Below are 11,481 nucleotides of genomic sequence, written 5' to 3'. Positions count from 1 at the left end.
TATGCATTTCAAAAGGCACTCAAAAACTGCTGAAATCGGAAAAATGAAACACCTACAAACGGAATCATAAGCTCCGTTTGCTTTCCAAAGTTGACATGCTGGGAGTTTCCTGCGTTTTCCATTTCAATTGTCTTCAGGAAATTTTTCAAGAATGACTTTAATAACAAAGTGAGATGATCTTTGAGTATTGCAACACTGCCGTTATTTTTGGAACATTTACCTTGTGTGTCCAGATTTATCCCATTTTGAGATCAGTCTAACCCTTCCCGCCTGCATAGTCCTCCATTTTCCTTCATCCATGTGCCCACCCAAAAGTTTTTGAAATGCCCTTAATGTATCCGCCTCCACCGCCAAACCTGGCAGCGTGCTCCTCGCACCCAACCTCGCTGCGTAAAAAAAAAACTTGCCTCTCCCTCCAATCACTTTAAAATTATGCCCCATGATTAATTTTAACGTAAAATTATTCAGGCACTCAACAACAAAACTAAGTATTGTACAATTTTAAGCCTGGCGATAATATCCAAATATATTTCATTCTCTGCTGCTTAATTTAAATGAGGATGCTTCGAGCTTCTCCGGAACTTGATTTGACCGCACGACTTACTGGTTCTCTGGTTATTTCACTCCGTCTATATACTCCACCCACAGGGGAACAAACTCATTCGAAGAAGACCAGCTTGTAAAGTTGTTCGTCTCCGAATGAGTTTGCTCTCTTCTGAAACAAACACCTTGACTGTGTGGCCGCTTTTTTCGCGCAATGGCGAACTCGACCCCGGAATGTGCTCCTGGTGAAGATGTTAACTCTTCCTACAACCCGCCCGTAATTATCGTCACATTCATCCTCGGGATTGTTGGAAATACGGTTGCTTTGTGGATCTTTTGTGCTCATGTGAAGTCCCGGAAACCAAGTATTGTGTATTCACTGAATCTGATGATTGCGGACACTCTGTTAATGTGCTGTCTACCCTTCCGAGCTGATTATTTTCTCCGACGGAAGGACTGGATTTTTGGTGATGGACTGTGTCGACTGAACATTTTCATGATTTCCCTGAACCGGATTGGCAGCGTCTTTTTCCTCATGGTTATTGCAATCGATCGTTACTTTAAGGTGGTTCATCCACTCCACAAGGTAAACAAGATCCCTACAAGGTGTGCGGTGATGATAGCAGGCGGTCTGTGGATTGTAGCGGTGGCTATTTGTTTGCACTTGCTGATAGACAAACATGACTTCAAACAACACAACGTGACAAACTGTGAGCCTTTCAGCATTAACAATGCTCTGAGTGCCCCAGCAATTTGGACTGACTTTATTTTTATATTCTTTAAGTTTCTTTTGCCAGTTTCAGTAATCCTGTTCTCTACGTCCTCCATCATCTGTAGGTTACGGCAGATGGAAGCTGGAATGCGGGGTAAATATAAGCGAACTGTGAAACTTGTGACAGCCGTGGCTGCAGTTTTTGTCATTTGCTTCTTGCCCACCAGTGTTGCTGTGGTCGCGGTTTTGGTCACTAAACTAAGAAGTCCCTTCGACTGCAAGTCGTATCACACAGCAGTGAATATCTTTTACAATACGTTGTTTATAACGTATTTGAACAGTGTGGTCGATCCCATTATTTACTATTTTTCTACTTCGCAGTTTCAACATGCTTTGGAGAAGGCTCTACTTTGTCTTAATTTAAACACTTCCAGATCAGCCACTGAACCCGGAACATCCAAGGAGGAGCAGACTGTGGATCAGCTAACAAGCTCTGTAATAACAATCTGATCTTTCCCGCTCTGCGTGAACTAGATGCCCTCAAAGCAAAACTGATAATTGCGTCCGAAAGCAGAAACTGATGAAATCTTAAAATTTTGTGGAGGTTAAGTCGATCTTTACGAACAAGTTCTGTAATGCACTTCCCTTTCGGCAGAGAATAAACTGTACCTTATGTTCAGAAGTAAATTTATTTCAGAACTTGTTCATTAAGAAAGTCTTCCTTTTTTTAAAGCAGTTGCCCCGAACTTTTCTAATGCCATGGAGCCTTACAATTAACCGAGGCGTCCGTGGACCCGAAGTTGGGATCCTTTGCTTTAAAGGAAAGGATCTATGTAATGTATGAATATTTAAGATTTCCTCTTTCCATATAAGCATTGCTTCCTCGGATGTCGTCAGCTTATGTGACTCGTTTGTAGCTAGCTTCTACCCGTTATAGAGGGTTGGCTGACCATTCAGAGCGATCTGCAGTAATCTATTCACCCAAGAAGAACCCTACCTGTGGACTTCCAGTCAGGAGGAAAGTGATGTTAGGAATTGCTGGGATGGTGCCAAACTGCATGCACCCAAATCCTGATGGTACTGGAACCAAGTTACTGGATTTTTTTTAAAAAACGCCTCTCCTAGTGAACTGGAGACTGGAACTGAAGTGCATTTTCAGTAAAGGAAATTGAAATCTGGAATGAAGAATAAAGGGTTATCAGTATTGAATAAGGATGATCAGCATTTACAATAGAGAGGAGGAGGTAATTCTTTAATTAGAGGGTGGTGAAATTGTAGAATTCTTTGCCACAGATGGCTGTGGAGGGTGTAATTAAAGTGGAGGTTGATGGGTTCTTGAATAGTCCAGACATCAAAGGTTTGGGGATGAGGCAGGAGAATGGGGTTGAGAAGAATAATAATCAATGATGATGGAATGATGGAGCAGAATCGATGGCCCAGTTCTGCTCCTATGTCTTATGGGTGTCAATGAAGTTACCAGAGTATTGTAAGAACCTCTCTGCTATACTAATGTTAAAATAATTTTGCAAAACGTTTAATGCAACCTATCAATTCTCTGAATTTTGCTGTACATGGAACTTCATATCTGATAATTCTGAATAAGTTTACTTGTCTCTGAAACATTGTGACTGTGTTTACCTTCATGTTTTGAACAATGGAGAAATCAGCCCTGCAATGTGTCTCTAGTGAGGTTGTTAATTCTTCACTGCCCACCAGTAATTATTGGAACAATCATCCTCAGTGTCATCAGAAATACAACTTCTTTGTAGATATTTCATTTTCATTTAAAATCATAGAGACAGAAAAGTACAGCACAGAAACAAGCCCTTTGGCCCAAGTAGCCCATGTGGAACCATTTAAACTACCTGCTCCAATTAACCTGCACCTTTCACCCACAGGGACCATTATGGACTTTTGCCTAAATCCCAATATACACACAGAGGGCACTTTGTTTGGTACACCTGTTCACCTGCTCATAAATGCAAATTTCTTATCAGCTAATCATGTTCAGAGGTTGAAAGTTCAAATTTCAAACTAAAATTCATTATTGGAGTACATACATGTCACTACATACAACACTGAGATTCTTTATCCTGTGTGTATACTCATCAAATCTATCGATCAATAACTGTAAACATGATCAATGAACAGCAAACTATGCAAATGCAAATATAAAGAAATAGCTATAAATAAGGTGAACATGAAATAACAAGGTTAAGTGTACTTAAAATGAAATTATTGGTTGTAGGAACACCAGAAATAGAATGAGTGTAGTTATCCACATTTTTTTCAAGAGCCTAGTAGTTGAGGGGTAGTAACTGTTCTTGAATGTGGTGGATCATTTGGAAATTGATCATTTGGTAGAAAGTGATTGCATGAATCCTTGCAGACATGGTAAAGAGGTTCAGTTGTTGTTCAAACCAAACATCAGGGTGGGGAAGAAACTTAATCTAAGTGACTTTGATCGTAGAATGATTGTTGGTGCCAGATGGGGTGGCCTGAGTATCTCAGAAACTGCTGATCTCTGGGATTTTCGCTCACAACAGTCTCTAGAGGTTACAGAGAATGGCGCGAGAAACCAAAAATATCCAGTGAGAAGCAGTTCTGTTGATGAAAATGCTTTGTTAATGGGAGAGGTCTGAGGAGAAAGTCACCAGAAACATAATGGCCAAATCGCCATGAGGAGGTCTGTGGATGATCAGCCATGATCTCAGAATGGCAGTGCAGGCTCGAAGGGCTGAATGGTCTACTTCTGCACCTATTGTCTATTGTCTATCGTCTATTGAGAATGGCCAGACCAGTTCTTGCTGACAGGAACTCCAATAACCATGTGTAACAACGGCATTGTGCAGGAGCATTTCTGAATGCTCAATATGTCAAACCTTGAAGTGGATAGGTTATAGCAGTAGAGCATCATGAACAATTACCCAAGGCCTCCTTATTAGGTCGAGGATTTACCTAATAAAGTAACCACTGAGTGTATTGTAACTTGTGATCACATCCTTAATGTGCGCACGGTAGCTGCATCTGGTCTATTATCTGTGAGTGGGAACGTGAATGATGCCAACATTCATTCTGGAGCTTGCAGCTAACAGCCACTTGAGATCTAACAGGGCCTAGCTAGAACCTAAGGCTCACTTCCATTCTGATATATGTCTATCCATGGCCTCCTCTACTGTCAAGATGAAGCCACACTCAGGTTGGAGGAACAACACCTTATATACCGTCTGGGTAGCCTCCAACCTGATGGCATGAACATTGATTTCTCTAACTTCCATTAATGCCCCCCTCCCCTTCTTAGCCCATCCCTTATTTGTTTGTTTATTTATTTATTTATCAATCTCCCCCGCCCCCCTTTTTCCCTCTTTCTGTCCCTCTCACTATCACTCCTTGCCTGCTCTCCATCTCCCTCTGGTGCTCCTCTCCCCTTTCCTTCCTTCCTAGGCCTCCCATCCCATGATCCTCTCCCTTCTCCAGCTTTGTATCCCTTTTGTCAATCACTTTACAGCTTTTAGCTTCACCCCACCCCCTCCGGTCTACTCCTATCATTTCAGATCTTCCCCTCCCCCTCCCACTTTCAAATCTCTTACTATTTCTTCTTTCAGTTAGTCCTGATGAAGGGCTTCGGCCCGAAATGTTGACTGTGCTTCTTCATATAGATGCTGCCTGGCCTGTTGCATTCCACCAACATTTTGTGTGTGTTCCTTGAATATACAGCATCTGCAGATTTCCTCGTGTTAGCTGACTAATTTGTGTTGCTTTCAGTTTTGTACCCCATTTCCTGGATTGGAAGGGAGTGAGTCAGCTGGAGTGAAAAAAATTGAATGAGGAATTGTCCCTAATATGATTAATTAAGCAGACAGTGAATGCAGCTGCATGCTTGAGAGTGAGGCTTGCAGCAGTTCCATTTTTAATTCTAGAAGCATGACACAAAGTCACAGAGAGAAATGAGCCCATTATCTTTCTGATGACTGTCAAACTTCCATTTATTTGAATTCTAAGTCAGTTCAATTACTTTTAAATACTCCCCGCATCTTCTTTTGGCTCCTGCCCCATTCTACCACCCACCAAGAGTGCATGTGGAGAGGATGTTTCTTCTGGTGGGGAATGCTAAGACCAGAGAACCCATGGACAGAATAGAGGGATGCCTTTCAGAACAGAGACGAGGAGGAATTTCTTTTGCCAGAGAGTGGTGAATCTGTGGAATTCATTGCCACAGGTGGCTGTGGAGGCCAAATTATTGGGTATAATAAAGGCAGAGGTTGATAGATTCTTGATTAGTCAGGGCCTGAAGGGATATGGGAAGAAGGCAGGAGATTGGGGCTGAGAGGGAAAATGGGTCAGTCAAGATGAAATGGCAGAGCAGAACCAATAGGCCAAATAGCCTAATTCTGCTCCTTTATCTTATGACCCATTGGTGTAACACTTGGAGAGATTTACATCAGACCACTCATCTCCTGAGATGCATGTGTTTGGCATGTGGGATGGTGCTGGAACACCCAGAGGAAGCCCATGTGTGCAAACTCCACACCCAAAGCAATCTGGGGTTAGATGTTGAGCCTAAAGTCCTGCTGCAGAGGCAGAGGTTCTGCCATTTGTGACAATATACAGCAAGTGTTGAGGTGAACATCTGACTGAACTGTGGATGAAGTTCCGGGGTCTCTATGGCCTGGCCCTGCATTCATTTCTGGTGTACTGGTTCGGGTGCATCGATAACCTCACAGCCAAAGTAGATCTAAGCTTCTGACTGTTGGATGAATTGTAAGAACGTGTGTTGCTGCTGATCCCTTTCCCTCACACTCTCCCTCCATTCAGTTTGTACGGCAACATTCTCAGCATTCACACCACTAGAGATATATTCACCAATGATCCGTCCATACGTCCTGCTTTTCCCCTGTGTGACTCGAGTGCTGCGTGATTCCAGACCCCCTTGAGATGCGCTTAAAAAGCCCGAGTCCCCATGGTCAGGTGCCCTCAACACTGAGGTTCCCCATTTCCAGAATCCTCCACAAAAGTGGGTCCCTCTTCAAAGTCCTTTCCTTCTCCAGATCCATTCATCCCTCTCTGCCAACTCAGCGCTAATTGTTTCAATTTGCTCACTCTGACCGAGTGAACCTGAACTTGCAACACTCTCCTCGATAAGAATGACTCCTGGGTCATTGTTAAACCTGCTGACAAGGACAGCGTGACAGTGCTCGCGCTAGTTACTCTATCCTAAATGTCAGCTCCTGGACACTTTCTCACAGTGCCAGTGGAATCATGACCCACAACTGAGTATCTTGCTTTATTTCCCATAGGAATCCCTGACATATTTCCCCCGAAGATTCTGTTTACCCTCCAGTTTCAGTTTCATAACTCACAGCTTTTTCACCTTCTACCCCACAAGCTCAGGGTTCACAGGTTCCTGTGATACCTCTGAAGCCCTTTGCCGCTTTGACAGTTTCCTCTTCCCTGATCGCATCATGTCTCTTTGCCTCTCCGTTGCACACCAGAATAGATATTCATGGATTCAGAAATTTTGAAACCATTCTGTTCAGCAGCCTTGTCATTCATGCTGAATCACTTCCCCAAACCAGAGGAAGTAGATGGTCTTCTATATTACAATTCCTTAAAAGAATAAAAAAAAATAGTTGCTTAACTACAGCGCTTTCTCTGATATCAGATGATGTTTAGAGAGGCGTCTCCATCTCAAAACGCAGTCAAAAACTGCCAATATCTGAAAAATAGGAAACACCTACACACTGAAGCATAAGCTCGGTCCGCTTTCCAAAGTTGGCATGCTGGGGATTTCCAGCGTTTTTCAGTTTAAATTCCCATCTAAATGATTTCCATGTCGAATGTCAGGAGATTTTGCAAAAATGTCTTTAATAATAGAGTGAAATACTTCTTGGGCGTGGTTCATATTACAAAACTGCTCTTATTTTTGGAACATAGACCTTTATAGTACGATGTGTGCCTACCTTTAACCCACTTTGAGATCCATCTAACCCTTGTCCCCTACATACTCCTCCATTTTTCTGTCATCCTTGTGCCTAACGAAGAGATTCTGAAATGCCCTTAATATACCTTCCTCTGCCACCACCCACGGCAGCGTGTTCCTCTCAACTAACACCAGGTGCTTAAAAAAAACTTGCCCCTGACATCCCCATATAGACTTCTCCCCAATCAGCTTAAAATTTGACCCATGATTAATTTTTAATGTAAAGTTGATCATGCTCTCAACAACAAAACTAGGTATTATACAACTTTAAGCCTGGCGATAACATCCAAATATATTTCATTCTCTGCTGCTTAATCTAAATACTGATGCTTCGAGTTTTCCTGTAACTGATGATTCGATCGCACAACCTATTGGTGCTCTGACTGTTGCACTCCGCCTTTATACTCCACCCACGGGGAACAAACTCATTCGAAGAAGATCAGCTAATAAGGTTGTTCATATTCGAACGAGTTCGCTCCGCTCTGAAACACCTTGACTGTGCGGCCGCTTTTTTCACGCAATGGCGAACTCGACCCCGGAATGTGCTCCTGATGAAGATGTTAACTCTTCCTACAACCCGCCCGTAATTATCGTCACATTCATCCTCGGGATTGTTGGAAATACGGTTGCTTTGTGGATCTTTTGTGCTCATGTGAAGTCCCGGAAACCAAGTATTGTGTATTCACTGAATCTGATGATTGCGGACACTCTGTTAATGTGCTGTCTACCCTTCCGAGCTGATTATTTTCTCCGACGGAAGGACTGGATTTTTGGTGAAGGACTGTGTCGACTGAACATATTCATGATTTGCCTGAACCGGATTGGCAGCGTCTTTTTCCTCATGGTTATTGCGATCGATCGTTACTTTAAGGTGGTCCATCCACTCCACAAGGTAAACAAGATCACTACAAGGTGTGCGGTGATGATAGCAGGCGGTCTGTGGATTGTAGCGGTGGCTATTTGTTTGCACTTGCTGTTCGACAAACATGACTTCAAACAACACAACGTGAGAAACTGTGAGCCTTTCAGCATTAACAAGTCTCTGAGTCCCACAGCAGTTTGGACTGACTTTATTTTTATATTCTTTCAGTTTCTTTTGCCAGTTTCAGTTATCCTCTTCTCTACGTCCTCCATCATCTGGAGGTTACGCCAGATGGAAACTGGAATGCGGGGTAAATATAAGCGAACTGTGAAACTTGTGATAGCCGTGGCTGCAGTTTTTGTCATTTGCTTCTTGCCCACCAGTGTTGCTGTGGTCGCCGTTTTGGTCACTAAACTAAGAAGACCCTTCGACTGCAAGTCGTATCACACAGCAGTGAATATCTTTTACAATACGCTGTTTATAACGTATCTGAACAGTGTGGTCGATCCCATTGTTTACTATTTTTCTACTTCGCAGTTTCAACATGCTTTAGAGAAGGCTCTACGTGATCTTAATTTAAGCTCTTCCAGATCAGCCACTGAACCCGGAACATCCAAGGAGGAGCAGACTGTGGGTCAGCAATCGAGCTCTGTAACAGCTTTCTGATCGCTCAGGGTCCGCGTGAACTAGATGCCCTCAAAGCAAAGCTGATTAATGCGCCCGAAAGCAGAAAAAGATCAAATGGTAAAATTTTTCTGAAGGGTAAGTTGATCTGAACGAACAAGTTCCGTAATACACTTCCCTTTATGTAAAGAAGAGATTGCATCTTATCTACAAAACTAAGTTTATTTCAGAGCTTGTTCGTTAAGAAATTCTTCCTTTCTTTAAAGCAGTTTTCCGAATTTTTTAAATGCCATGGGGCCTTACAATTACCCGAGGGGTCGGTGGACCACAGGTCGGAAATCCTGGTTTAAATGAAAGGGTTCTATGTTATGTATGGGTATTTAGGATTTCCTCTTTCCATAGAAGCAACTGCTTCCTCAGATGAATTCAACCTGTGTCTCCATTGTAACTAGCTTCTACCCGTTATAGTGGGCCAATCTCAGGTTGACTGACTGCCCATCAGAATCTGCAGTAATCTATTCATCCAAGTACAACCCTACCTATGGACTTCCAGTCAGAAGGAAAGTGATGTTAGGAATTGCTGGGATGGTGCCAAACTGCATGCACCCATATCGTGATGGTACTGGAACCGGATTCTAGAAAAAAGCCTATTCTAGTGAACTGGAGGCAGGAACCGAAGCGCTGGTTCGAAATTAGAGAATTTATTTTCAGTAGGTAAAATTGAAATCTGGAATGAAGAAGGGATGTCAGTATTGAAGAAGGATGATCAGGATTTGCAACAGAGATGACCATGCACTTCTTTAACCAGAGGGTGGCGAATCTGTGGAATTCTTTGCCACGGATGACTGTGGCGGTGAGATTCTTCATCTTTGCAGCATATGGAGTAGGTCGCGTTTCCAGCGGCTCTCTCTCTTTTAATATATTTTATATCCCACTAACAGATCCCTTTTAGTTCTAATGCCTTACTACTTCTACTGAAGGATTTTACGACTTAATTACAATGGCCGAAAAAAGTCGTTCTGGTATTGAACTGAGAAGCGGCAAGACTTTCCCCGAAATGGAGCAAACGGAACAAACCAAGAAAACGGAGGAACCTGTTACACTAGCGGGAATATTTTCTTCAATACAAGACATGAAGTCGGAATTCGGATCGCTTAATATTAAAATTGATAAACTGACCGGTTCAAACGGGAAGCTCGAAAAAGCTATTTCTACGATTCAAGACTCGCTGAAAAACTTGGATTCTCAACTTCAAACACTTCAGCAGACTACAACCCGAATCGAGAGCGAGCATGATTTATTCAAGCAAACTATTAAAGATCAAGGAATGAAGATATCTTCGATGGAAAAGAAAATCAATGAAATTACCTCGGAACTATCTAAAATGAAGAAAAGAAAGGTTGATTTAGATAGTAGAGGGCGTCGGAGGAATCTGCGTATTCTGGGACTGCCTGAAAATACTGAAGCTGGTGATTTGTTAAAATTCTTTTCAGATATGCTGTATTCACTTTTCAATGAGACCCAGGAAACTAGCCCCTTAATCGACAGAGCCCTCAGAATTCCATTCTCTCGCCGTTCAGCCGAATTACGTCCTCGATCAGTTGTACTTTCTTTGCATTATTACACGACTAAAGAAGCTATTCTTCGGGAAACCAGAGAGAAACGGAAATTACTCTTTAATTCAACACACATTCGTATAGTTGAAGATTATACCCCCCCGAAATCTTTGCCGACAGAAAGAAATCTCGAGAAGTTATGAGTGAAATGTATAAATTAGATTTAAATCCCTCCCTTCGCTTTCCAGCAAAGCTGATAATTTTCCGTGAAAAATCTCAACCATTGAGAATCTACTCTCCTCACGAGGGATGGGAGTATATTAAAAAGTTTAACGTTAAGCCTACTGAATAAAATATTAAAGTTACATCGATTATTCAATAGCCAATTTTGAAGTATCTGTTGTATGAGTTGTTTATGGAGCTTTTGAGTTAAGTACATGTTATACCTTTTCACTCTCTGGTATGGGACGTGGTCGATTTAATTTTGTTTTTTCCTTATTAATAATTAGTACATATATAACTGTATTGTAGGGAACCTTTATAGTATTGTACTTTAGTGGTCCGTGTAGGACCTGTTGTGTATTAATCTTTTTATTTTTTTATTTGTTTCAATACTTATAGTTTTAGATCTGTTTTGTACATATATTCATTTCTTTTTCTTTTTCGAGAGAAAGAATATTCTTTGTAAGATTATTTACTCGGATTTATTCTTTCTTTTGAATATGTGTTTAAGCTACTTTAGCTGATTCTAAGATGGCCGTGGTTGATTATGTTTTTATTAATGTTAGACACAACATTATAGTAGTTGAATTCTGTTTGTGCCTTTTATTATGGCTATTTTCCGTGGGATTTTTGTTTTTTTTATATATGGAGCTGCAAGTTGGAGAACAGGGTCAAAGGTGATCAGTTAGCATGGGACCAGCCTATTGGTTCCTTCCTTTCTATCTATTGGGCGGGGGGAGGGGGCAGGGGTCTATTACAGTTGGTTTTTTTCTTGATTGGGCAGTTCTTTTGATGGATTCTCGTTCGTCAATGCGTCACTCCTTCCGTTTGTACCCGCGCCTTTTGGTTTAATCTGTACTTGCGTAATATTTCTTTTATATAATATTAAACTCAATTTTAAACATGGATGTTAATAAAATTAATATAATATCTTGGAATTGGAACGATGTCAATCATCCCATTAAGCGTAAAAAGATTTTTA

At 41.7% G+C, this 11,481-nt stretch overlaps 2 protein-coding genes across 2 annotated transcripts; both read left to right on the top strand.

Moving 5' to 3' along the window:
• Positions 1-757: 757 nt before the first annotated feature.
• On the top strand, positions 758-1,765 carry LOC140738930 (hydroxycarboxylic acid receptor 1-like). The gene has a single exon (XM_073066945.1). It carries the CDS (start codon positions 758-760, stop codon positions 1,763-1,765), a length of 1,008 nt encoding a protein of 335 aa, XP_072923046.1.
• Positions 1,766-7,755: 5,990 nt separating this feature from the next.
• On the top strand, positions 7,756-8,763 carry LOC140738929 (hydroxycarboxylic acid receptor 2-like). Its single transcript, XM_073066944.1, has one exon. The coding sequence runs from the start codon at positions 7,756-7,758 to the stop codon at positions 8,761-8,763; it is 1,008 nt and encodes a 335-aa protein (XP_072923045.1).
• Positions 8,764-11,481: the final 2,718 nt, after the last annotated feature.

Source organism: Hemitrygon akajei, chromosome 14, assembly GCF_048418815.1.
Source record: "Hemitrygon akajei chromosome 14, sHemAka1.3, whole genome shotgun sequence".
Classification (NCBI taxonomy): Eukaryota; Metazoa; Chordata; class Chondrichthyes; order Myliobatiformes; family Dasyatidae; genus Hemitrygon; species Hemitrygon akajei.
Note: the sequence above shows the minus strand (reverse complement) of the source record. Positions and strands in the feature narration are given on the sequence as shown.

Excerpts from the sequence above, each read along its gene's own strand:
- LOC140738930 (XM_073066945.1), top strand. The coding sequence starts at position 758 with ATGGCGAACTCGACCCCGGAATGTGCTCCTGGTGAAGATGTTAACTCT.
- LOC140738929 (XM_073066944.1), top strand. The coding sequence starts at position 7,756 with ATGGCGAACTCGACCCCGGAATGTGCTCCTGATGAAGATGTTAACTCT.